The 27,202-nt window shown below is 40.6% G+C and overlaps 6 protein-coding genes across 7 annotated transcripts; 4 read left to right on the top strand and 2 right to left on the bottom strand.

Annotated features, from left to right (window-relative positions):
- Positions 1 to 9,100: 9,100 nt before the first annotated feature.
- Positions 9,101 to 15,135, top strand: LOC105971032 (U-box domain-containing protein). Its single transcript, XM_012995881.2, has 16 exons — positions 9,101 to 10,152; positions 10,546 to 10,750; positions 10,883 to 11,034; positions 11,135 to 11,417; positions 11,562 to 11,714; positions 12,073 to 12,276; positions 12,363 to 12,475; positions 12,569 to 12,683; positions 13,061 to 13,150; positions 13,244 to 13,447; positions 13,526 to 13,621; positions 13,707 to 13,829; positions 14,094 to 14,186; positions 14,309 to 14,473; positions 14,565 to 14,654; positions 14,753 to 15,135. The coding sequence occupies exons 1-16, from the start codon at positions 9,320 to 9,322 to the stop codon at positions 14,930 to 14,932; spliced, it is 3,099 nt and encodes a 1,032-aa protein (XP_012851335.2). The 5' UTR covers positions 9,101 to 9,319; the 3' UTR covers positions 14,933 to 15,135.
- Positions 15,136 to 15,398: 263 nt separating this feature from the next.
- LOC105971042 (tRNA/rRNA methyltransferase (SpoU) family protein) lies at positions 15,399 to 17,637 on the bottom strand. Of its 2 annotated transcripts, XR_001174014.2 has the most exons (7): positions 17,443 to 17,637; positions 16,838 to 17,324; positions 16,427 to 16,565; positions 16,257 to 16,318; positions 15,975 to 16,113; positions 15,589 to 15,798; positions 15,399 to 15,478 (listed from the first exon to the last, which is right to left on the bottom strand). XR_001174014.2 is itself a non-coding variant. In XM_012995895.2 (6 exons), the coding sequence occupies exons 1-6, from the start codon at positions 17,555 to 17,557 to the stop codon at positions 15,661 to 15,663; spliced, it is 1,080 nt and encodes a 359-aa protein (XP_012851349.1). In that variant the 5' UTR covers positions 17,558 to 17,637; the 3' UTR covers positions 15,417 to 15,660. The 2 variants fall into 2 exon arrangements, 1 of the variants encoding a protein (XP_012851349.1); XM_012995895.2 differs by having other exon boundaries at positions 15,417 to 15,798.
- Positions 17,638 to 18,221: 584 nt separating this feature from the next.
- LOC105974623 (UDP-glycosyltransferase 708C2) lies at positions 18,222 to 19,797 on the top strand. The gene has a single exon (XM_012999741.2). It carries the CDS (start codon positions 18,260 to 18,262, stop codon positions 19,658 to 19,660), a length of 1,401 nt encoding a protein of 466 aa, XP_012855195.2. The 5' UTR covers positions 18,222 to 18,259; the 3' UTR covers positions 19,661 to 19,797.
- A 1,367-nt stretch (positions 19,798 to 21,164) lies between these two features.
- LOC105971021 (UDP-glycosyltransferase 708C2) lies at positions 21,165 to 22,770 on the top strand. The gene has a single exon (XM_012995871.2). The coding sequence runs from the start codon at positions 21,272 to 21,274 to the stop codon at positions 22,649 to 22,651; it is 1,380 nt and encodes a 459-aa protein (XP_012851325.1). The 5' UTR covers positions 21,165 to 21,271; the 3' UTR covers positions 22,652 to 22,770.
- A 475-nt stretch (positions 22,771 to 23,245) lies between these two features.
- On the top strand, positions 23,246 to 25,922 carry LOC105974614 (UDP-glycosyltransferase 708C1). Its single transcript, XM_012999729.2, has one exon. It carries the CDS (start codon positions 23,281 to 23,283, stop codon positions 24,637 to 24,639), a length of 1,359 nt encoding a protein of 452 aa, XP_012855183.1. The 5' UTR covers positions 23,246 to 23,280; the 3' UTR covers positions 24,640 to 25,922.
- Positions 24,868 to 27,200, bottom strand: LOC105971012 (Saccharopine dehydrogenase). Its single transcript, XM_012995860.2, has 2 exons — positions 26,287 to 27,200; positions 24,868 to 25,701 (listed from the first exon to the last, which is right to left on the bottom strand). Exons 1-2 carry the CDS (start codon positions 26,971 to 26,973, stop codon positions 25,009 to 25,011), a joined length of 1,380 nt encoding a protein of 459 aa, XP_012851314.1. The 5' UTR covers positions 26,974 to 27,200; the 3' UTR covers positions 24,868 to 25,008.
- Positions 27,201 to 27,202: the final 2 nt, after the last annotated feature.

Genomic DNA, 27,202 nt, shown 5'->3' with positions numbered 1-27,202 from the left:
CATCGCCGGATCACTCGCCAAAGGAACTTGATGCGAATCATCACTATCGCTCCCAAAATCCACGACACGGCGACGTCTACTAGAACCATCTTCAACAACGTTAGAGCGAATATTAACATTACCACTCGTTTCTACATCGTCACTCCAAGATGCAATAATTTCTCGTCGTCCGAAACTCCCCCCATTTAAAACACCACGCGCATCAACACCCTCGGAAATTTGCCCATCGATTTCGCCCGAACCGGCCTCAAAACCGGGCAGTAACGCGCTCTCACGCGCGCGCGTGGCCCCAAAAAGGGCTGATTCACGCGCGCGCACGTCATCAAACAGCTGCCGCCCACGTGTCGCCTGCCCACTTGCTGAAGCGCGCGCGTCATCACCCATTCGCCGCCCACGTGTCGCCTCCCCATTCGCTGAAGTCCGCGCGTCAGCCACGGCAAGCCCATCCGACGCGATATCGATCCACAGGGAATTAAGTTCCTAAATCTACCAAGTACCGTAATTATACTGTCCTAAACTTTATTTAGACGGACGAAGGGATGGGGGATGACATGAAACTAAAAAGAAACAATAAATAAAAAACAACGGTTCGCCAGTATAAGCGAGGAATTCCGACGTGTGATGGCTTCTAGGGTAAAATCCACCAGTGTACTATCGATAAAGATCTACAAACCCGAATCTATTGTCAATTCTATGTTCGCTAACCCAGACACTAAAGTACCCTAACCCCCGTCTCCAGTGTAGTTAGAGTCTACCCACAGGTCCGACGTCTCCGTTCAGAACCTGATATTAAGAGAGCATTTAGGTCAAGTCCTTAAGGGCTACCCGAGGTGCATCACGTCTCCGTTTCCACAACCCGAGCTATATTTTCCTAAAATCAAACGAGAAATCCTCTCTCGAGTTCATTCCCATTTACAATCAATTCAACTGTTGGCCAAACAATCGAAAGCATTTAATACAGGAAAACATAAACAGAATCAAAGAACGACAAATAGATCACAGATCTGGAAATCAAAATCAATATATACAAGGTTTCATTTCCCTAAAAGAAAATGCTTAGTTCATTACAAACATAGCATCCAAATGAAGAACACGAGAAATCATAAACTAAACGTAAAGAAAAGCTTATGAAAAACCCGAGTCGAAACCCTCGTCGAAGCTTCCCGCGAAGAACTGGCGAGAACCGAAGAAAAACCGAAGAAGAAGTCGAGAGATTTTCGAGAGGTTGAAAAATGAAAAAGAGACCTTCTATTTATAGTGAAAAATCAAAGAAAAATATCTAGACTCGATTTCTGTGCCCAGATCGCGATCTGGGCTTCTTGGATCGCGATCTGGCAACCTCGAAAACTGCCCACCGCCTTCCCAGATCGCGATCCAGGAAGTGCGGATCGCGATCTGCCCCAACTTTTCGCTGCTACTGGAATTTGCCACCAGATCGCGATCCGGTGTTTCTGGATCGCGATCTGGCCTCTGCATCAACTTCAAACACTATTTTCACCCATTTTCAGCCCGAATTTGACAATTGTGCATTTCACTAAAGTTGTAGCCCTTGAAGTTAGCTTTCTAAATCCACTTGAATCAGCCCAATCGGAGGTCGTATGCAAAAGTTATGCTTGAAATACCAAACACTGCCACAATCCGCGAGAATGCACTTTTGCACGTGTTTGGTTTGGTTCTCGGCTTCGCTTCCAAAATCGTTTCGAATCGGCAAAAATAGCTTCTCTTTACCTAAAATATAAATAAAACAAAAACAACATAATATATACAAATAAAGCCGAAAACTCGGACGAATGAAGACCAAAACACGAAGATTAGATAAGTAAAAGTTGTGCAAAACGAACACTTATCACACCCTCAAACTTAGATCTTTACTCGTCCCGAGTAAATCAAAACGAAACAAACTACAACCCAAAAACAAAAACGACGAAAGCAAAAAATTAAACCTAGGCCATTAACGTAGGGAATCACGATTGCATTTAGCGTATGCAACAAGCCGTTGAACCCCTGGGTACCCCCAAAGGACGAGTTGTGTCTCGTGAGGGTTTTCAGACAACACACCCACAAAGTTGCCAGATTGGTCAAAGCATTGCAATTAATTCCAAAGATAAAACGAGCTAGATAACCTAAAATCTCATAATGGCAGACGGCTTAAGATATTCAACTTTCCTACCGACGCAATTAGTTGTTTCTACACCAAAATGAAAGATAGACTCAAGAATCCGTAATTAAACAATAAACACAATCACCCAGGGTTTTGAGTAGAAATGTGGATGAAAAGTAAGTTTTGATTCTGAAATTCAGAAACTCGAGTTGGGCATAAGTAGGTCTATTTATTAAATAGAAAAAAAATGACAACAACAATTTTTTTTAGTGATTTTCATCACAACTTTTTCTATTTCCATTTTTTTTGAAATGGGAATAATCGTGACTCGTGCAAGGCTCGATACCACTGTGTTATCTCTCTGACCCATGTATCGAACTTTAGTCCAAGAAACCCCCAAGCTTGACAACTCGAGAGACTTAGGCGACGAGGTGCACCCAACGGGTTGAGCTCGAGTCAGAAAGGCGGGGAAATCAGAGCGTGAATCACAACAATACCACAAATTATTATTTTTATCTTTTATCTTTTTTTTTTTCTCTTTTTTTTTTTAACAACAAACATAAAATAAAAACATAAAGACCATTGATAGAACTTTTAGCCAACAACTGCAAATCGTGAACACATAATTCAATTCTAACTCGCCCCCCAAACCTCAGACTATTATACCCCTCAGAAAAGTGCGCTCAAGCTTAATCGGAAAGGATTCGAAAGGCTATCCACACAAGTTGCAAAAACGCAGTCGGAAGGTTCATCTATAATTAGCCGGTTATCCATAATTTCAATTTTAAAATCAACTAGCCCATCTACTAATTCATTAATTGCTTTGCTTCAATAGAATCCGGAAATGCAACTTACACTCGATCCTATATGAAATGCATGTGACAAACATAACACAATTACGGAAATCGAATTACATAAATATAACTAAATTATATGATATGCATGCAAAAGACCAAAAAGAAAATAAGCTAAACTCACCCCCAAACTTAAATCATGCATTGCCCTCAATGCGAAAAATAAAAGATATGCGAAAGAAATACGCCCTGAACAGTCGTGCCGCAGATTGATCAGTGTTCTACGGTTGCGAAAGTGTTCTTTGGTTGCACAGGGTGCCGTGAATTTTGGCACCGAAGGCGAATTGCCGGAATTGTCTAGACTTCCCGACTTCTTACTCTTCTTTCCTTGGGGACGAGATACCGCCAAAAATCAAGAAACAAAAAGGGTGAAATTTAGCTTTAAAATTAAAAAAAAATGCAAAAACGACAAAAATAAAGAAAATAAATGACAAGAAATAAATAATGGGTTGCCTCCCATTCAGCGCCTGTTTTGAATTCGACGGCTCGACACAATTTGGACGGATTATGTCCAATCCAAAGCCTTGTATATTGCGCATCCATCCGTCAGTCTTGATACATACTTTGCAATCATATCATGGACTAGATTGCAATCACGTAGTGCCCATCCCATCCCATGGAACTTCTCGTTTGCTTTGGAAATCAGTCGGTAGGAGACTAGAATGGGTTGCTTGCCTACCGATCTCTCAAACTCGTACACAAGATATTCGAGCTTTGGAGTAAGCTCTACCTCAAATTTGAAACTCGTCTCCTCGCTCACACTCAAATCCGGAGTAGCAATGTGGATAGGATTTAGTTCGTCAAGTTCCTCTACCATCATCTTCATCCCACTCTCACCACACGCAAAAGTATCTACAGAACTGGGATGAATAATTCCCTCAAGGTGCTCAACCTCATCGTTCATACGAAAATCTGTAAATACCTCGTTGTCTTCATATAAGATGGTCGGATATGGTTTGTGAATGTGACATCTCTGAAAATTTTCGAAAATATTTGCCAGAAAGTGGAGTTCGTCTTGTAAATAGCACAAGTGCTCATTTGTTTGTGCAATTCCATTTTCGGGGTTCAGCTTACAATGTCTTTCAATATCCTCCAACTCATGTTGAATGTAATCAGCTCTGGATTGAATCTTGTAAAGAGAGATATCATAAATCGAGGCCATCAATGTATACAAATCTGCTAAAAAAAAAATCAAAAAAAATCAAAAGAAAAAAAAAAATGTCTAAAGTAAAGCAAGGATAGTTGGTAACGATATTAGTAAATTCAAGATTAACTAATTCCCCGGCAACGGCGCCAAAAACTTGATACGCGTAAAACCTACGTATGAATAACCGCAAGTGTACAGTATCGCGTTTTGTAGAATAGTGTATTCCAGATATCGATCCACAGGGAATTAAGTTCCTAAATCTACCAAGTACCGTAATTATACTGTCCTAAACTTTATTTAGACGGACGAAGGGATGGGGGATGACATGAAACTAAAAAGAAACAATAAATAAAAAACAACGGTTCGCCAGTATAAGCGAGGAATTCCGACGTGTGATGGCTTCTAGGGTAAAATCCACCAGTGTACTATCGATAAAGATCTACAAACCCGAATCTATTGTCAATTCTATGTTCGCTAACCCAGACACTAAAGTACCCTAACCCCCGTCTCCAGTGTAGTTAGAGTCTACCCACAGGTCCGACGTCTCCGTTCAGAACCTGATATTAAGAGAGCATTTAGGTCAAGTCCTTAAGGGCTACCCGAGGTGCATCACGTCTCCGTTTCCACAACCCGAGCTATATTTTCCTAAAATCAAACGAGAAATCCTCTCTCGAGTTCATTCCCATTTACAATCAATTCAACTGTTGGCCAAACAATCGAAAGCATTTAATACAGGAAAACATAAACAGAATCAAAGAACGACAAATAGATCACAGATCTGGAAATCAAAATCAATATATACAAGGTTTCATTTCCCTAAAAGAAAATGCTTAGTTCATTACAAACATAGCATCCAAATGAAGAACACGAGAAATCATAAACTAAACGTAAAGAAAAGCTTATGAAAAACCCGAGTCGAAACCCTCGTCGAAGCTTCCCGCGAAGAACTGGCGAGAACCGAAGAAAAACCGAAGAAGAAGTCGAGAGATTTTCGAGAGGTTGAAAAATGAAAAAGAGACCTTCTATTTATAGTGAAAAATCAAAGAAAAATATCTAGACTCGATTTCTGTGCCCAGATCGCGATCTGGGCTTCTTGGATCGCGATCTGGCAACCTCGAAAACTGCCCACCGCCTTCCCAGATCGCGATCCAGGAAGTGCGGATCGCGATCTGCCCCAACTTTTCGCTGCTACTGGAATTTGCCACCAGATCGCGATCCGGTGTTTCTGGATCGCGATCTGGCCTCTGCATCAACTTCAAACACTATTTTCACCCATTTTCAGCCCGAATTTGACAATTGTGCATTTCACTAAAGTTGTAGCCCTTGAAGTTAGCTTTCTAAATCCACTTGAATCAGCCCAATCGGAGGTCGTATGCAAAAGTTATGCTTGAAATACCAAACACTGCCACAATCCGCGAGAATGCACTTTTGCACGTGTTTGGTTTGGTTCTCGGCTTCGCTTCCAAAATCGTTTCGAATCGGCAAAAATAGCTTCTCTTTACCTAAAATATAAATAAAACAAAAACAACATAATATATACAAATAAAGCCGAAAACTCGGACGAATGAAGACCAAAACACGAAGATTAGATAAGTAAAAGTTGTGCAAAACGAACACTTATCAGCGCGCGCGTCGCTCGGGAAGCGCGCCAGGCTGCTGTTCATTAATACGCACGCGCGCGCGTCCCTCGGTCACGGCGCCCGACGCGCGCGTGCCTTCTTCTGCCCCCAACTCCGACGCGCGCGCGCGTGCCTCGGCCACCGTACCAGACGCGCGCGCGCGTCCTTCCGCCATTGGCCCACGTGGAGAAGCTGCATCTCCCCTCCTCTTCTCCTTCCCAAGGCAAGCCGACGGCTCACGCCTCCGGCTCGGCTCCCCACGCTCCACAATAGAACTCTTTTCACAGGTCTTGGAGCGGCTCGTGACACGGCTTGAGTCGACAACTGCGTCCAAGCCACCTCCTATACCTACCTCTCCATTAATTCGTGCACCTCCAGATGTAGATCCGATTTTCACACCCGATACTACAAGCTTCTCGCGTTCCATGCCCACGGAACCAAAAGTTTTCTTGCCCCCTTCAACCGGATCTCGAAGTTTAATTCTCAAAGATTTCGAATTACCCGAGTTCGACATGTGAAGATTTTCTCCCCGAAGAAATAATCAAGACACAAAAAATTTTCTACCCTACCGCAAATAAAAAAAAAAAAAATTTCAAGAGAAAAATAGCACAGGAAAAGACCTCGAGTTAAAAATACATACCCATAGATATTTCGTAGGAGTTGAAGTTTAACGCTTCGCACCGCAAAAGAAGTCTATTTATCTGGCCCTAGTATATTATTTAAAACCCTTAAATATATACCTGGCTGCCAAATAAATACAATAATCCCTTATTTAAATTAAGGAATTATTTCACCACCAACGGAAACAATTCAATAGACGACGCAATTAACTCTCGACACGACCCGGATATCTCTAGACAAGTCCCCATCTCGAATCGAGAGTTGGGGGGCTTAATGATATACCTAATTGGGCCGACCCAATGGGCCCCAATTCATTTAACAATTATGTCCAATACACGAAAGTATTCGGGCCCATTACACGAAAGCCCAAGCACCTTCAAAATAAGGCTTGGGCCCAACAAAATAAGCCCAACTCAATCAACGACATATAAATAGAAGTATTATTCATTTGTAAAGGTACGTTCTCATTTTTATGGACAATTCACCTCGAGTTTTATTCTCTCTACTCTCTCTACGATCCGCACATCTGACTTGAGCGTCGGAGGGGTTTCCGCCGGATCAACCCCCGGCTTAGTTCACGTGTGCTCATTTTGTAGGGACCTCAGGAACATCGAATTGACTAGCTACTGATCAGCTTTGCTCTCCCAGCTCGTTTTCTATACCACCCTAGGTGAGCTATATTTTAGCATCATCAATATGTGTTTTCTTAAATTTTTTGTTCGATCGTATTCGATTATATAATGTTCGATCCTATTTCTAATTGTACAACAATTCATTCATAATTGTTTTATTAGACATAAGCAAATGATAAATATACATAAAATATGTTAAAAGGAAAAGGATCAAAAGTTATGCTCACATGGTGTACAATTTTGTTTTATTTAAGAACATAATAACTTCAAAAAATAATACATATAGCATTAATAACATTAAACATTCTCAAAACTTGTGTACTGGAATATTTTTTTTCGGAAATGGAAACTGTTGGGTGCTAAATACCTAACACGCAAGTGCACGTATCGCAAACAAGTAGTAAAAGTGCACTCGTGAGAGTCGGATGTCGATCCCACAGGGAATACTCAAATTATCTAATCCTAAGTACCAAATTCTAACAACTATGATTTTTATCCAGCCTACGCAAGTTTGTCGAATTAAATAAATTAAACTAATTAAAAAAGCAAAGAATTACGAGAAAATATCAATATAAAACGGATCTAGGATTTTATCTTCCCCCTATGCAAGAATTGCTCACCCAAAACCCCTCAATTATGAAATATATGATTTATGATTATTAACCCGAGACACTAATTTACTCATAACCCGCTGTCGCGTGTATTATGAATCTATTATTCATAAACGGTTCACTATATGTCTATGCAAACAAATTATGAATAAAGCATTAACTAACAAGTCTCGTAATTGGCTACCTAAGGTGATATCTGTATGTCTACGACACCACATGCAATTGACACACTCATCCGGTGAAAACTACTCGAAGGTTCTTATACTTACCGTCTAATTATCAAAATAGCTCTGTCGAGTCAATCCCAATAATCACAGATAAAGCACATAAATTGATCAAGTTCATGCACTAACAATCATAACAAGTAGAATAAATAATCATAAAATCATAATTGCTTAATCTCAAGAAAACGGGTTCACCATCCCCACATAGGGTTCTAACAAAATCCTAGATTAAAAACTTAGTTACTCGTAATTCTTATGATAAATAAAATAGAATTAATAAAAGAAATAAGAAAAACTATGCTTGATTCTTCGTCGAGCTTCGTTCTTCGCGCTTCTCTTCCTCCAAGATTGTGTTCCAAAGTATTTTGATTCGTGTTTGGTTTGCTCTTAAATAGATGCCCCAACTTGGTAGATGATTTTAGGTTTCCTTGTGTGATTAAAAGTCCAAAATTGTCTCCAGCGTGTATTGGCGCGGCCGCGCGAAAATCAGTCAAAATCTCACATGGCCGCACGAGAATCGCCGAAACCTTCTGCCCAACTTCTGCAGTTGGCACGGCCGTGCCAAAAATAGGCGAAATTTGGCGCGGCCGCGCGGGCTTGTTTTCAGCCAATTTTCAGCATATTTTTTATTATTTCACCTTTGGCCCATATTTTCTCCAAAATTGCAGTTTTGACCCCATACTTTTCCAATTCTTCTTGTACCTAAAATACAATAAACCACTCATTAAGCATCATTAAATCAATAAAAGTATACAAAAATCCTCGTAAGAAAGTATACATTGAGTGTAAAATATACACTTAACAGAAACTTAATTCAAATTAATTATAGTTTCGTTCTGAAAATTTCAATTACATATAACTTTTGAACTTATTTCAAAAAAGTCGAACTAAGAAAAATCAAAATCGATAGAATTTGGAAATCCTATCATAATTTTATGAAGTATGACAAGAATATTTATAGTTTTCATCCATCAAGTTTGCAACAATTTTACATTTAGTCTCTTAAAAAATACATTTAGTTCCTCATATTTTAATAATTTGGCACTTTTGGTCTTTCCGTCAATTTAACCTTAGTCCGTCAGTTAAGGTAGTGATGGCCACCATTTTGATTCTGTTAATTTAAACATAAATTTGACGGAAATAACTAAAAATGTTGAATTATTGAAACATGAGGGACCAAATGAATTATTTTGTGAATATAGGGCTTAAATGTGTAATCGGTTCAAACTTGATGGACCAAAACTGTATTTTTCCCGACATTTTTCTCTAGGGTCTCATATAGTATTTTCCCAAGTACCTATAGTATAGATTAATTATACAAATGCCCCAAACGTTTATTGGTTTAAAGTTTAAACCTCTCTCGCGACTAAATCACACCTCCGCTAAAATAGCAACAATTTCACGGCGACCGCAATTCCTACTCTGCAAGTTTCTTCGTTACTGATCTGCTCTTGAAGAAAAACCCTATTTCAGAAAAAAAAATAAAAAAAAATTGCACTAATCTTCAACTATGGCGACGCAAAAACCCACGCGAACGCCGGCGGAAATCGAGGATATTATCCTGCGGAAGATATTCCTTGTGTCGCTCATCGATTCCATGGAGAACGATCCACGAGTTGTGTACCTGGAGATGTCGGCGGCCGAGATTATGAGCGAGGGTAAGGAGCTGAAATTATCGCGAGATTTGATGGAGAGAATTGTAATCGATCGGCTGTCCGGCGGCTTCGTCGCCGCCGAGCCTCCGTTCCAGTACTTGGTCAATTGCTATCGCCGCGCGTGTGAGGAAGGGAAGAAAATCTCGTCGATGAAGGATAAAACCGTGAGGTCAGAAATTGAAATTGTGGCGAGACAAGCGAAGAAATTGGCAGTTTCTTACTGTAGGATTCACTTGGGGAATCCTGATATGTTCCCCAATCACGACACGAACAAATCGTCGAACGTTTCGCCTCTGCTGCCGTTGGTTTTCGCCGAGGTCGGGGGTAGTCTGGATGGAATTGGAGGGAGTAGTAGTGGGGCATCCTCTGCTCCTGGTTTTCTCGAGGAATTCTTTAGAGATGCTGATTATGATTCAATTGAACCAGTTATGAAGCAGTTGTATGAGGATTTGAGAGGGAGCGTGTTGAAGGTTTCGGCTCTCGGGAATTTTCAACAGCCGTTGAGGGCACTGTTGATGTTGTTGAATTTCCCAGTTGGGGCAAAGGCGTTGGTAAGTCATCCGTGGTGGATTCCGAAAAGTTTGTATTTGAATGGGAGAGTGATTGAGATGACTAGTATATTGGGGCCCTTTTTTCATGTTAGTGCATTGCCCGATCATGCTATATTCAAGACCGAGCCTGATATTGGGTGAGTGATGATTTTTACTTTCCATCTATTTTACTTGCCATTAACTTGCAAGTTCTGATGTTTTATATTGGCGTCTGTTGTTGATACTAGTTACTTTATATTGGCGTGTGTTGTCGATGCTAATTACTTTATATTGCCATGAGTTGCAAGAAGTGAGTCACTGGTTTCCATATTCGGGCTTTTGTGATTAATGTCGTGTGGTTCATGATTACGGATTACGGTAGGATAACAGTGTACCCCTATAAGAATCTTATGGCGTTATGGGTCTTTTGATTATTCAGTGCAATTGAACTGAACCTATTTCTAATTGAACTTGAAGCTGTAGAAATTCAAAGTTTTTTGGATTAGTTACATATTATTGTACTAATGGATAAATGTCTCTTGTATTGCCAGTCAACAGTGCTTTTCTGATTCCTCAACTCGCCGCCCATCTGATCTTAACTCGGCCTTTACAACTATCAAAACTGTTATGAACAACTTGTATGATGGGCTGGCAGAAGTTCTTAAGTGCCTCCTAAAAAATACAAATACTCGTGAGAATGTTCTTGAGTACCTTGCGGAGGTCATCAACAGAAACTCTTCAAGGGGACATTTGCAGGTATAATTTTCTATAGAGACAGCAGCGGCATTTTGACTTCATTTTAGGTTGATGGCGTTAAGGATTTCATTTGAACGATTTCAATTTCTTAATTTTATCCCTAACCTTTTATTATATGGATTTTGGCTGCAGGTTGATCCATTGTCTTGTGCTAGTTCAGGCATGTTTGTAAATCTTAGTGCTGTACTGCTTCGTTTATGTGAGCCATTCTTAGATGCCAATTTGATAAAAAGGGACAAAATTGATCCTAATTATGTATTTTACGGTAACCGCCTGGAAATGAGGTAGAGGGTTGTCTTTGCTTCATTGTTAACCTTTTACAGCTTAATACTGGTAAAACTCATTATTGTTATTATTAATTTTTCGGGTAATAAACTTGTCCAGAGGATTGACTGCTTTACATGCATCATCGGACGAAGTATCTGAATGGTTTGACAGTAATACTGCAAAAGCTGATAATGGACAAAAGCGGTTGTTAGAATCTCAAGAAGCTACAAGTTCTAGTAGTAATGCTAGTAAACCTTCTCTCCTCCAAAATAGTAATCCTGTGCCCAGAAGTAGTGAAAAGGTCAAGTACACATTCATAAGTGAATGCTTCTTCATGACTGCTAGGGTGCTTAACTTGGGGTTGCTAAAAGCATTTTCGGACTTCAAACACCTTGTTCAGGTATGCCTAGTCTTTTAACCAGGAAGATACTTTATCCTCCTTTCCTTGTTATGTACTATTTTTTAGATTTCCATCTATATAAATTACAATAGGTTATTCTTCTCTCATCTGAATAATGATTCTGATTTCATACTTAATATTCAGGATATTTCCAGATCTGAAGAGACTTTATCCTCATTCCAAGCCATGCAAAGGCAAGCGCCTTCTCCTCAATTGCAACAAGATATAATCCGCCTTGAAAAAGAAATTGAATTGTACTCACAGGAGAAGTTGTGCTATGAAGCTCAAATCCTAAGGGTATGGAATGTTTACATTTTGTTGCGTCCGTAACTTGATATTTAGTTTTTCATAATTTCTGAAATTTATCCATCATCTGTATTTTGATGATAAATGCCTAGTTCATTTACTGTGGTACTTCTAAGATGTCATATCAGTCTTGCAGCTGAAGCAAGGATCCTCCTATATTGGTATTTCACTTATTAATCAAAAAATTAAGAGTTACTTTGCTTTCTACCATGCTTATGCATCTCACTCTACTTTGGCTCGGTTTCCAATTAGGACGTTATTCTATGCTGCCCGCCTTTTTGTTTCTCTTGCTAAAGCTGGCTTCTCTAATAGTTTTTTTAATTTAATTTTTTACTCTTTTTCCCTGTAGGATGGAGGGATTCTTCAGCGTGCATTATCTTACTACCGCCTGATGGTAGTTTGGTTGGTTAGTCTGGTAGGGGGGTTTAAAATGCCATTACCCCCAACATGTCCAAAAGAATTTGCTTCTATGCCTGAGCATTTTGTAGAAGACACCATGGAATTGCTAATTTTTGCGTCGCGAATTCCTAGAGCTTTAGACGGTGTTGTGCTGGTATATTATGAGTTGATTTTTTTCTTATGGTCTAATGATCATCTTGTATGCTTGATTGCCCACACCTTCCATCTTCATCTTGTCAGGATGATTTTATGAATTTCATCATTATGTTCATGGCCAGTCCCGAATACATCCGAAATCCATATCTAAGAGCCAAAATGGTTGAAGTCCTTAATTGCTGGATGCCTCCGAGAAGGTATATTTTGATGAGTTCCATTGGGCAGTGTGCTGTTATTGTTCTTGTTCTTTCTTTGGATCTCGCATAATACTCACTAATTTGTGTGTACAGTGGCTCAAAGACAACAGGAACTTTGTTTGACGGGCACCAATTATCACTCGAGTATCTAGTGAAGAATCTTCTGAAGCTTTATGTTGATATCGAGTTCACTGGTTCCCACACTCAGGTGATTGTTGCCAAGGGAGTTCATGGCATATCTGCATAAAAGTGCAAATTTCTCTTAATATTTGGTTTAAAACTTCTATAAACCTGTATTCTGATTGCCCTGCCCTGGACCATTCAACATATTTTGTGCTAATATAATTTTGACCGTTCATTATTGAAATATAATCATGTGAAAAAGAGAGTGTGTTGTATATGTGATACTTTCGTTGAGGTCGATGAACCATATTATGATGGCAACCTAATGGATTTAACTGTCACAGTTCTCATATGACAGACCTAATTACAAGCTTTAGTAGTAATTTTCTTTTGCTTTTACTTTCATGTACATGTCTTTGTAATATAAGCCTTCTTATCTGAGTTATGTGTCATATCTTCCAGTTCTACGACAAGTTTAACATCCGTCACAACATTGCCGAACTCCTCGAGTATTTATGGCAGGTTCCCAGTCATCGTAACATCTGGAAAAAGGTAAAGCTATCAATGTAATCTGTTTATTTCTGCCTCCGTTCCTAATTCTGTTTCCATGAAAATCTTATACTTCAATATCTTGTGTCTTGCCAGATTGCTAAGGAGGAGGAGAAGGGCGTTTATCTCAACTTTTTGAACTTTTTGATTAATGATAGCATTTTTCTCTTGGATGAAAGTCTTAACAAAATCCTTGAACTTAAAGAAATAGAAGCGGAGATGTCTAATACTGTGGAATGGGAGAGACGACCAGCCCAAGAAAGGCAGGAGAGAACACGGGTTTTCCACTCTCAGGAGAATGTCAGTGTTTACTTCATATCTTTTTAGTCTATCTTAGTTTGAAATGCTGATCAAATGGTAGTTCAATCATGTTTGTAGATTATTAGGATCGATATGAAATTGGCAATGGAAGATGTGAGCATGCTGGCGTTCACTTCAGAGCAGATAACGGTCCCTTTTCTTTTACCGGAAATGGTATGTATAGTCTTTCCAGTTTTTTGTTCAACTTGTTCTTTGTTTGGTATGATTAAGTTACCCTAACATGGCTGGTGTCATCCAGGTCGAAAGGGTTGCTAGCATGCTGAATTATTTTTTGTTGCAACTTGTGGGGCCACAAAGAAAATCCCTTACATTAAAAGACCCTGAGAAGTACGAGTTTCGACCAAAAGTGTTGCTAAAGCAGGTAAGTCACCTTTCTTCATGCATATTTCACATTTATATTCAGGTATTTTGATCGATATCGTCTGCTAGTTTTGATTGGTATTAAATAAATGTGGAATTTTGTAGCGTGATTCATGTGAATGTATTGCACTTCCTAACTCTTAAGCTGTCTTAGTTACCGCCTCTTTTTCAATTTTCTCCTTTGGATTTTGTATCAATTATAAGAAAGATGAAGCATGTGACGATAAAATCTGATGATACTAAACTCCATTTTCTTTATCTGAAGATTGTTACCATATACGTCAACCTGGCAAAAGGAGACAAGGATAATATTTTCCCTGCAGCCATCACAAGGGATGGTCGTTCGTACAATGAACAGGTAAACTTTCATTCATTTTATCATTTTATGTGATCTGAAGGACAAATCAATAAATATTAATCTGTTTATTTGTTTCTTTCTTACTTTTTTTTTTTTATCTTATTTATTTGGGTGGGAGATAGCTATTTGGTTCCGCAGCTGATGTCTTGAGAAGAATTGGGGAAGATGGTAGGATGATACAAGAGTTTGTTCTGCTCGGAGAAAAAACAAAAATTGCCGCTTCAGACGCTATGGATGCTGAGGCTGTCCTTGGAGACATACCCGATGAATTCCTTGACCCAATTCAGGTATAAATCATGACCTCGTTAGTACCAAATACTGTTGAATTTTCTGGTCGATCTTTTCTAGTAATTATATTTTTTTTTCTTGAATTTTCAGTACACTTTAATGAGGGATCCCGTCATTTTGCCTTCGTCAAAAGTCGTATTGGACAGACCAGTTATTCAGAGGCATCTTTTGAGTGATAGTGTACAAAACCCTCAACTTCATCCCTTTTGTTTTTCCTTTTCTTTAGTATCATTCTTGAAAAATTAAGTTTAATTATTATCTAATTTTTGGTATTACAGACGGATCCATTCAACCGGTCTCATCTGACCGCTGACATGTTAATACCCGATGTGGAGTTGAAGGCGAAAATTGAAGAATTTATCAAATCCCAAGAACTGAAAAAACGTGGGGAAAGCTTGGGTGTGCAAACTGCCAAAGCCACTATACAGACAACTGATACAACCACCTTAATCGATTAACAAATATTCATAGGATGCCCTAATATGTGTAAATTAAATTCGAGTTATGCGTTTCGTAATCAGTCAATATTTAATAGAAAATGTTATGGTGACAACTGGTTTCTTTTTCCTTTTTTGCATCATATATTTTTCTTTCTAAGGTGGTAATGGAACTGTTGGATACTTTAACGTTCGACTCTCCTTAAATTTTAAGTTATTCGATTCATATATGTTGTTTGGTTCTTTTCCATATTTTTAAGCTCAGCAAGACCATTTGCAATAATGCAAATGCTACTACCATAGGCAATGCTAATCAAGATTTTTTTGAAGAAACATGAAAAAACGAAGCGAATGCACGTGTAAAGGTAGTCCTAACAACCTTGTACAGATCTTACAAGCAGCTCAGAGTCTGCTACAATGGAGACTTCATTCTTCTACAAATTGTCTCTTAACACGAAGCTCCAGTATATATCGGTAAACTATGCAGTTTTCGACATTCCCTCAAAAGATCTTTTGCCAAAATTATTGGTTTTGCAATATTATTACCTACCAACAATTCATCGTAACCTGCTTAACCAGAAAAGTATTAGATTACAGTTATAGACATATGCCAACATCTATCACCACAATTAGACCTAAGAGAATCGAAGCAAGAAAAGAAGAAAACAAAATTGCACCTGTAAAAGTCTCAACGTAATTTGCGACACTTTCTTTGGTAATGTATCTTGATAAGTAACAGACAATCGTTTTCACAGTTTCGATGTAGGGCTAGTTAACTTCCTCTTGGAAAACTCGTTGGCAATCCGAATGGTGTTTTTGTTGTGGCGCAGATAAAACTCTGCTAGGAGAATCTTGTTCTCTTCCTCCGTTAGATCCCCATGACCACCCTAAGCCAAAAGAACAAACCATCGAGTACTGAGAAATTCATTTCCAAATGAATCTTGCGACTACGGTTTCGTTATTACAGATCACGTCACAAATTTTAAAACCAGCGAAACTAACAAAAGACCAGTTAAGGTTGTCCGACGAGTTAGTGTAACTAACAAAGAAGGTATATTATTACCATGCGCGAAGTCCTGTCGAATACAGCTTGGTGCATAAGAAGGCCAGCAGCTACTGAAACATTAAACGAGTCTACCATGCCTCTCATCGGTATACTGCAGTTCAAATCCGACAGCGCAAGTGCCTCTTTGCTTATCCCCCTGAAAAAAAATGATTAAAATTTATCTAATTCAAAGAACACTATTGAATTTATAACACGGAACGAGAAAATACTTGATTTTTTGTTGAGGAATTTTAATACCCAATTTTTTGATATATAATAAAAGGCAACAAAGAAATGTACCTAAGTTCATTTCCAACTACTATTGCTGTCGGGCATGACCAGTCAACATCATAGACGGACACCTGGACAAAGTACCAGTTTTTCCATTATGTATGTTAAAGAACTTCCTTACGGAAATAACCTTTTTATCACTTAATTAAGAGGATTAAAATGGATAAATTTAGTTATACCGCATCCGTCCCAAGGTGGGCTGAGGCAATTCTATAACCACGTGCTTTCAGAATTCCGAAACACTCGCTCACTGAATTCCAAAGCTCGATATCCAGCCATTTCTCTGCTCCCATGCTGACGTGGCGATTGTCTCTGTACCTGCACGGCGGAGGGTGGAAGCAATTAAATTCAACAATTGCAAAACCAAAAGATCGATTTATTTCTGAATGCAAATCCGAAATATCAACAAAAACGTGTCCTCTCCAGATCCAAATGACATACAGTTAATCACTGGTGTCTATTACGATGCAAAAACACGCCTCGCTAAATCCCGTTGCACAATTGAAAAAAACTAAAATCGTTCATTTTCTTGATCATTCAATTTCACAAAATATCAATCGAAAGCATTTCGACAAAGGCAATCAACAGACCTTCTCGAGCTGTCAGGCGAAACAACATGAACAGACTGAATTCCAAGCGCATCAGCAGATCGGAAAGCGGCCGAAACATTCCCAAAATCGGTCAATCCCTCAACCACCAAACACACTGAATAGCTCCGATTATTCACCGCATTCTTAAACCTATCCTTCCTCACATCCATTATATACGGATCCATCGCTTCTATAACTTCACCGCTGCTCAGATAAACTTCCCCTGCTTTGCATTTATCCAAATACGGAAACCAACGCCCCCCCTTCTTATCGCCGTCGCAGTTTTCCAAACGGCGCTCCATTTTCATCAAACTTGAAATATCATCCTTATTTTTGGTAAGTAATTCTTCCACCGTATCTTTAATTGAATCTTGCTCTCCTTCGAAAGCTCCCTCTGTTGAATCGCAAGTATCCAGAGGAATAGCTCCTTCCACGTGGCTGAAGCTTCTCGAAACCGCAAAAGGCTTCTGGGGTTTGATTCTCAGACCTGATTTTTTTTTTTTTGCAAGGAAAAATCAAAACTTGGTTTAACAGTAAGAAAAAAAAAAAACAAAGTAAATTCGTAATTGCGCAGAAGTAGATGAGAAATGTAATTAGGTATGTACCTGAATGAGGTAAAAGTGAAGAAGCAAAACGGCGTAGTGTAGTTGAATTTGGGGTTCGAGCTCGAAATTCCAGACATGATAGTGAAGTACGGATTAGGGTTTTGCAGGCACTCATTTGCAATTGAGGGAGGTGAATGGGGGGTTTTTCTTACGGCGCCGTTGAAGATTAATTTGAAACATCGGCCGTTTATTAACGGAAAGTAGACGGTAGTTTACCACTTTACCACCTTCAATAATATTCTATGATATTAAAATATATAAAAAAAAATTAATAATTGGAACGTAATTTTTAACATTATTAGTATTCTACACACTATGGTGCTGATATGGTTGAACATTGGAACGGAATTTCCAATTTCCGTCGATTCTGTTTTAGTTTTTTTTTTGGAGCAATAATTTCATTCCAAATTCTGAATCCGATTCCGAATTTTGTGATTTTCTTTTCGATAAAAAATGGAGTATAGATGAGAATTGAGATTCCCATTCGATATAAGAGAATGTTCCTATTCTTTATTTTTTTTTTCCGAAAATTACACTTATAATATTAATATTATCATTATATTATGTGTTTTATATTTTAAGTGATTAGATCACGGGTTGTCATTTTCGAATACTGGCGGATCAGATCGAAAAATTCTGATTTTGAAACGAGCATCTATCATTCCAATTTCCGAAATTTAGTTGGGAAGTAAATTGGTACCAAATTTAATGAACTACCTCGGCGTAACACTCTATTACACCAAAAAGTCAAAATCCATGTCAATAAAAAGCACTTATTCCAATAACTTATCTCCGGCCAAAAAAAGAAGAAAAGACAATGGCAAACGACGCGCCACCCCACATAGCTCTCTTTCCCTGCGCCGGCATGGGCCATCTCCTCCCATTCCTCCGCCTCTCCGCCATGCTCTCCTCACGGGGCTGCTCCGTCACCCTCATCACTGTCAACCCCACCGTCACCGCCGCCGAGTCGGACCACCTCTCCGCCTTCTTCGCCGCCCACCCCCAAATCCAACGCCTCCACTTCCAACTCATCCCTTACAAGAAATCAAACTTCACAAACGAAGACCCTTTCTTCATCCAGATGGAATCCATCTCCAACTCCGTCCACCTCCTCCCCCCACTCCTCTCCACCCTTTCGCCGCCGCTCTCCGCCGTCATCGCCGACTTCTCCGTTGCAAACGCCGTCTTCACCCACCTCGCTCCGGAACTACCCATCCCAATATACACACTCACCACCACTTCCGCCAGATTCTTCACACTAATGACAAACCTCCCTCACCTAACCACGTCCCACACCCAAGGAGAAGATAATAACGGTTACGTATACGTAACGGTTCCATCTCTAGGCCGGACGCTGTTATCGAATATTCCGCCGCCGATGCTCGAGGCCAACCACTACTTCGCCGCCAACATCATCTCAAACCTCTCGTCTCTATCGAAACTCAGCGGCGTCCTCATCAACACGTTCGACTCGTTCGAACCGGAAGCCATTGAAGCACTGATCAGCAAAGAAAAACTAGCACTACTACCGAAAATTCTCCCCTTGGGGCCCTTCGAATCTCTCGAAACCGATGCACGTGCGGACAATAATCTCCCATGGCTAGACGAACAAGCTCCCGAATCGGTCGTCTTCGTTAGCTTCGGAAACCGAACGGCCCTATCCAAGGAGCAGATCCGAGAACTAGGAAACGGGTTGTTGAGAAGCGGGTCGAAATTCTTGTGGGTGTTAAAAGGCGGGAAAGTTGATAAAGATGACAAGGAAGAAGTGGGAGAGATTCTCGGGGAATCTTTTCTTGAGAGGGTGAAGAGTAAGGGGCTAGTTGTTAAGGGGTGGGTGAATCAAGAATTGATTTTGGGCCATGTTGCTGTAGGTGGGTTTGTTAGCCATTGCGGTTGGAATTCGGTTACGGAAGCGGCTCGATTAGGGGTTCCGATTCTGGCTTGGCCGTTGCATGGCGATCAAGGGGTTAATGCAGAGGTGGTGGAGAAGGTGGGGTTAGGGCTTTGGGTTAGGGGGTGGGGTTTGGGTGGTGGAGAGAAATTGGTGGGTGAAAATGAGATTGCTGAGAAGATAAAGGACTTGATGGGAAATCAAAAATTGAGGAGTATAGCTATGGAGGTGAAGGAGAAAGCTCGATTGGTGAGAGAAGCTAATGGGAGTTCGGAAATGTTGATTCGAGGCGTAATCGAGTCGTTGAAGAACAAGGGAAAGGCGTGAGGGTTTACTATCTACTCGTTTTTTTCTCCGATAAATCTTACCTTCTTGAAGAATGCATAACTAATAATGTACCATATTTCGATTTCCTTTACATTTATATATATGCCTTGTGACTATACACTTGGTTTTTCTTCCAAGTGGTACCGGAAACTTGTTTCCGTTTCTCCGACTTGCCGCCAAATGGCATCGCGTACATAATTACAGAGTCTACCATCATCAACATTCAAACTCAAGCCCTTGCTTTTGAATTCGATCACCACTAGTTTTTTGCTAATCACCCACAAATAAGTATAATATACTCAATCTTGAAATAAACTCGAATACTCCCTCACATTCCACCCCAACCGATCCTTTCATCGTACAAATTCAAAGCATAAATCGTTCTGTCAACAAATAACTCAATCCATTTCTTGTCTTCTTCACAAGTTTCTACCATATTCTCAGACTTCGTTTTAGCAGCCACAATCGCTCAAATCTCCGATAATAATCTTCAAATCCCTTCCTACATCATTTTCACCACTTCAGTTTTTCTCTCTTGTTTCGTATATATCTTCCAACTATGTTGACGTACGTAAACACCCCAACGTATTTAGCAACTCGTATGGGGAAAACGCGATCCAAAACCAATACCAATATTGAGCATCCCTCTTGCCCGGAAGCATGAATACTCGACCAATCATCAATTGATTGTGTAACACAACAACATTAGTGTTACTACTTTGACCGGTCAACCACACTTTACTACTATGTTGATCGATCAATAATATTGTAATACTCTCGGTTCAGTCCTCGGACGATTATTTAAAACCTGCACCCCCTACTTTTAAGTTTGAGTTACACTTCACTCAGTGCAAAGACTAAAACGCCCCTTCTCGTACAAAATTACACCAACCACATGAAAAGCTCCAAAAAGTTCTTTTTTCCCACGAAAAAATGTTTTTCCATCTAGAATTCTTTTTAGAGAAAACATATGACGTGAGGTCGAATAACAAAAATACCCTTTATATTTGGGTATTACAACCACCCCTCCGATTCAACTATGAATCTTCATAGTCATTCTACACATCAAATTCAACATAATCTTCTAGATTATATAGAATGTTCTCTAATTTGTACTAAAAAAATACATGATGCACCACAATCTACTGTGATATTTACAAGCTAAGAGGCGCATCTTAATTATGATCATCTAGTTTTCAATGTGAAGCTTGAATGGTATAAACATGTACAAACTGAAGAGTATTCTACATAATCAAGAAAATTCCACTAAATTTAATACCCGAGAAGATTTATAATTAAGATAGCAGTGGTTGTAATTACTCAATTATGATGAACTCTTTTGTTATTTAACATTTACATGATAAGGCAACCATAATTTACCCCCTAATTAATTAATTCAACAAGTTATAAGAAAAGTGTGGTTTTTAACAACTCAAGTACATTGACCAAAATTGTAAATATAAAAAGATTGTGGCCACAACTCCACTACGTACATATTCCGACAAAAACATGCAGAGTGGGTCCCACCAAATTTAATCAACTACCACCTCGGCGTGACACTCTATATACACTCGCCACAAACTCCAACAACTTTTCTCCGGCCAAAAAACAATGGCAGCCACCGCCACCTCAATCGACGCGCCACCCCACATAGCTCTCTTCCCCTGCGCCGGCATGGGCCATCTCCTCCCATTCCTCCGCCTCTCCGCCATGCTCTCCTCACGGGGCTGCTCCGTCACCCTCATCACCGTCAACCCCACAGTCAGCGCCGCCGAGTCGGACCACCTCTCCGCCTTCTTCGCCGCCCACCCCCAAATCCAACGCCTCCACTTCCAACTCATCCCTTACAAGAAATCAAACTTCACAAACGAAGACCCTTTCTTCATCCAGATGGAATCCATCTCCAACTCCGTCCACCTCCTCCCTCCACTCCTCTCCACCCTCTCTCCGCCGCTCTCCGCCGTCGTCGCCGACTTCCCCATCGCCCACGGCGTCGCCACCACTCTCTCCCCCGAACAACCACCCATCCCAATATACACACTCGTCACCACTTCCGCCAGATTCTTCACACTAATGACACACCTCCCTCACCTTATAACACAAAAAGATAACAGCTGCATCGAGATTCCGTCACTCGGAAAGATTCCGTTATCGAATATTCCGCCGCCGATGCTCGACCCCAACACCTTCTTCTCCGCCAACATCATCTCAAACGTCTCGTCTCTGTCGAAACTCAACGGCGTCCTCATCAACACGTTCGACTCGTTCGAACCGGAAGCCATTGAAGCACTGAGCCAAAACGCAGTACTGCCAGAAATTCTCCACGTGGGCCCCTTCGAATCACTCGAAACTGAAGCGCGTGCACACACTCTCCCATGGCTAGACGAACAAGCTCCCAAATCAGTTGTCTTCGTCAGCTTCGGAAGCAGAACAGCCCTATCCAAACCCCAGATCCGAGAACTAGGAAACGGGTTGTTGAAAACCGGGTCGAAATTCTTGTGGGTGTTAAAAGGCGGGAAAGTTGATAAAGATGATAAGGAAGAAGTGGGAGAGATTCTCGGGGAATCTTTTCTTGAGAGGGTGAAAGGTAAGGGTTTAGTTGTTAAGGGGTGGGTGGATCAAGAATTGATTTTGGGTCATGCTGCTATTGGTGGGTTCGTTAGCCATTGCGGGTGGAATTCGGTTACGGAGGCGGCTCGATTAGGGGTTCCGGTTTTCGGTTGGCCGTTGCATGGTGATCAGAGGGTTAATGCAGAGGTGGTGGAGAAGGTGGGGTTAGGGTTTTGGGTTAGGGAGTGGGGTTTGGGAGAGAAATTGGTGGGTGAAAATGAGATTGCTGAGAAGATAAAGGACTTGATGGGAAATGAAAATTTGAGGGGTAGAGCGATGGAGGTGAAGGAGAAAGCTCGACTCGCGAGAGAAATTGATGGGAGTTCGGAAATGCTGATTCGAGGCCTAATCGAGTCGTTGAAGAACAAGGGGAAAGCGTAATTTTTAGTTTTCATAGAATAAGGGAGAATGGCCGAGGATTTGATTTTCATGCTTCGTAAGTTGTAATAAATATTTAAAATGTGTTGTTTGCAAATAATCAGAGTTCGGTTATGGCTTGATTTTTGTTCCACCATATGCTAACCGTTCTTCACTACGGGTTTTTTCGTAATTTGACGGGAGGTGGCCGTAATTTACCCAAACTTATTGTTGATAAGGAAAAGTTATAATCTATATACTAAAACTACCTCTAACCTTTTTAAACACCCGCAATTTTGAATTCGTTGAAGAACAAGAGAAAAACCCTAATCGAGAGTCGTCGAAGAACAAGGTAAAAGGCGGGAGGGTATTCGAGTATTTGTAGATTCTTGGATAATCTCTTGTTTTCTTGAAAGGTCACATGATTAATTGTTTAAGCACAAGTCACATGTCATGAATCAGCAATTGATTATAAATTACCTAGAAGTTGACATAAAAAGAATATTCCTTTCAATCTTCATAACTATCAAACAAACACCCAAGAAACTAACGTATAAATATATGTCCATTTACTTTATATATATATATATATATGTACATATATGTGCCTTATGAGCAGCAAAAGAAAAATCATACTAAGTATATTTATTGAAATGTCAGTTTCAGAAAGCTTTCTTCCTCACTTGGTGTTTCTTCCAAGTGGCATCGGAAACTTGTCTCCGTTTCTCCGACTTGCCGCCGCAATGGCATCGCGTAATTGCAGAGTTACGTTCATCAGCATTCAAACTCAAGCCCCTGCTTTTGAATTCAGCACTTTTTTCGCTAATCACCCACAAATAAATCTACTCAATCTTGAAATTATAGACTCGAATACTCCCTCGCACTCCACCGTAACCGATCCTTTCATCGTACAAATTCAAACCATAAATCACTCCCTCAACAAACTCAATCCATTCCTGTCTTCTTCACAAGTTTCTGCAATATTTTCCGACTTTGTTTTAGCAGCTGCACTGTCTCAAATCTCCGATAATCTCCATATCCCTTTCTACATTATTTCCACCACTTCAGTTCGTTTTCTCTCTCTTGTTTCGTATCTTCCAACTATTTTATCGAAAGACCCAAACGTATTATTTAGCAACTCTTGTGACGAAATCGAGATTCTCGGATTGAAACCGATACCGAAATCGAGCATCCCTCTTGCATGGAAGCACGAATACTCGACCAATCATCTACTGACAGCTTACCTTCTGCCAAACGCTAAATCACTCCCAAAAGTCAACGGTGTTCTCTTGAACACTTTTCACTCGTTCGAACCAGAAACAATAGCAGCCCTCAATAACGGCATATTTCTAAAGAACCTGCCACCTGTTTTTCCAATCGGGCCACTGCAATTTTACGGGACCCACAAGATCCACGACGATGATCACCATCGCCATCTTCTTCCATGGTTGAGTGAACAAAGAGCTGAATCGGTGGTGTACGTCAATTTTGGAAGGCGAGAAGTGATGTCAGCAGATCAAATGAGGGAACTGGGAAAAGGTTTGGAGATATGCAGCTATAATTACCTGTGGGTGATGAAAGGCAATAACGAGGAAGATGACGAGTTTTCAGACAGAGGTGTAATAATAAGAGGGGAGGTGGATCAGGAGCAAATTCTAGCTAATCCTGCCATTGGAGGATTCGTTAATCAATGCGAATGGGATTCAGTCATGCAGGCAGCTTGGAACGGAGTACCGATACTTGCATGGCCACAACATGGTGATCAAGAAATGAATGCAGAAACTGTAGAAAATGCAGAATTAGGGGTTTGGATTAAGGAGTGGGCCCCAGTCGAAAAAATGATCGAGGGAGAAGAAATCGGACAAAGGGTAGCGAAAATTATGGGAGATTTGAATGTTAAGAAGAGGGCTAAAATTGTGAGGGAGAAGGCTAGAGAGGCCTGTGAAATTGGTGGCAGCTCTGAAGAGGCTTTTATGGAAGTTGTCGAAATTCTTACAAGCAAAAGGAACTAGAGCTCGATGTACAAGAATCGATATCCAAATCGGCATAAACAATAAACACTTAGGCAGAGAGGGAATTTACTTACTGAAATGAAATCGAAGGATATTCCATTCTCCTGGAGCCGTCTTTCAAGATCCGTTGATTCAATTCAGAATATTCCATTTCTGTAAACGCAAGTCCTGCCATATTTCTACCTTGAATTTTGGATAATTATATTATGTTTACTAGCAAAAAAGTGGTGACGAAGAATTTGAACTTTAAACTAGTAAATATCTCTCCATCAATCGCAAACTCTCAATTGTTTGGTACTGAGACGATTGTTATTCAACGAGTAGACAAAGTAAAGGAGAGATTATTACATGAAGACAGTATTATAAAACTCAGGCAGAGAGAGAATTTACTGAAATGAAGTCAAAGGATATCCCGTTCTCCTGGAGCCGTTTTTCGAGATCCGTTGCGCCAAACACAATCCCGGGGGTGAAAACCCCTCCCTTAGGCAGATTATCGCGTTCTTTAAGTGCAACAAGAGCGCACTGAAGCAGAACAATTGGGGTGGTCAGATATCCAATCTCAGGTCCCATTACCCTTGTAATAACTTCAGTATCGGGTTTCTTGTTCCCCTGTGAAGCCAAACTACTGTCCGAAAACCCCTGTCCAACAAACCACATCTTAAAGGTAGCACTCGCAACCTCATCCTCAGACGGGCCTTCCTTCCGGAACCCTCCAGCGCTGAAAAACGAGGGGTATTTCAAGAGAAGCCATCTCCCTAGTGAAACCTTGCTCAACAAACCGAGGAAAACTCCAAACATGATGAAGGGGAATAAACCGAGCAACGATTTTGACCCTAATTTCACACCGAAATGAGCTGGCTTTGCAGTTGACCAGAAGGCCTCCCTGGTTTTACGGTTTTCGTCACTCTCGTTAACACCGGGTAAACCATGGGGGTTTTCTGTCAGAGTGGAGAGCGTTCTTCTTACAACGATGGAATCTGCTGAGGGTAATTTCAAACCCCAAAGGTCGAGCTGTTTCTGGTGTTCTATGATGGAACCTTTTGGTGGTGCTGGTCCGGGAATCTGAAATAAGAACATGCAAGTTTGAGTAATGATGAATTTGGCATTGAATCAAAAAGCAAACAAATACTTTTTTTACACGGAGGCCTCGTTTCGGAATAAGTATAAGAATTGATAGACAAATACAATCGAGGTGTGTCAAATATTGGAAGGAGTGGAAATTGGACTGAATCGGAAAAATTTCCAATTTTGTAACATTTTTCATTAATAAATCCAGAATTTTCGATTTTGATTTTTCCGATTTTTTTTTTATCGGAGTTGGAATTTAAATGAGATTCCGATTTCAATTTCCGGAAATTCCGTTTTCCCTAAAATTACACTTATGATATCGATATTACTATGCATTTTATATTTTAGGTGACTAAAACTGGAATTTCCTAATTCCGTCGATTCCGATCCGGAAATTCCGGATTGGAACAAGTGCTAATTTCTATCTGATTGTCCGATTTCCACTTGGCTTGGCTTTGAAGCCCGTGATTAAAAAAGAGAGAATCATAAACAAGGATTATGTAATCATAAAGTGCAAACCAAAGATAAGCACTCATTACATTAGTACAGAAATGAAGCATACAAAGAGAAGAATCATACCGCGGGCCGGGCTCTTTTGGGCCGTGACCTTCTCAGCTCCACCAGCTTATCAGCATTAGCCACACCAAGAACCGCCGATTCATACGTCCCGAAATTCCCGACAATTTTCTTATCGGACTCCAGCCTCAAATACGCCTCGACCCGGTTCGGGGCGGAAGGCCCGGTCCACTGCCTGGAGTGAAACAACAACCCCATCTCCGCCGGAATTGAATCAAATCCACAAGCTGAAATGACCAAAGAGCCCTTCTCCGCCGCCTTGTCGTGGTACGAAGCCTCCATTCTCTCCATGAAATCGGGCTCCCCGCAGATGTCCAAGTAATCGCAGCCCGATTCGACACAGGCCGCAACGACGGGCTCCCCGTAGAGACGAAACGGGCCGACGCAATCCAGAATGATCTTCGCTTGGGACGCGATGCGGGTCAGGGAGTTCGGATCCGATGTGTCGGCGGTGAGGAGGGGGATTTTGGGCGGCGGATTCGGAGCGGAGGCCCATTTCAGTGCTTCGGACAATCTGGACGGGCTTCGGCCCGCCAAGGCTAGGGTTTTGAGGGGCGAGTTCGGCGCGTTGAGGAATTTGAGTGCTTCTCGGACAACGTATTTGCCGGTGAAACCGGAGGCGCCGAAGATCACTACATCGTAGATTCTCGAACTGCGGCTGGAGATTTGGTTTTGATTATCATCCGCCATTGTTGAATTTTTTATCCTAGAAGAGTGTGGATCTTCGTTTGGGGTTTTTGGAGTATTGTAAATTTGTAATCTTTACTGAGTTAGAAATGCGTGCTTCGGTTCAGTAGTTGAACATTCACTATTGCATGTTTGTTTGGAAACTCCGTTTCTTTTACCTTCAATTAATTATTAATTTAATTAATATAAGGTTGGAAATTGGAATTGATTTTCCAAATTCCACTAATTCCGA

Source organism: Erythranthe guttata, chromosome 8 (genome assembly GCF_056151865.1).
Source record: "Erythranthe guttata isolate IM_541 chromosome 8, IM_541, whole genome shotgun sequence".
NCBI lineage: Eukaryota > Viridiplantae > Streptophyta > Magnoliopsida > Lamiales > Phrymaceae > Erythranthe > Erythranthe guttata.
This window is presented reverse-complemented; position numbering and strand designations above follow the sequence as displayed.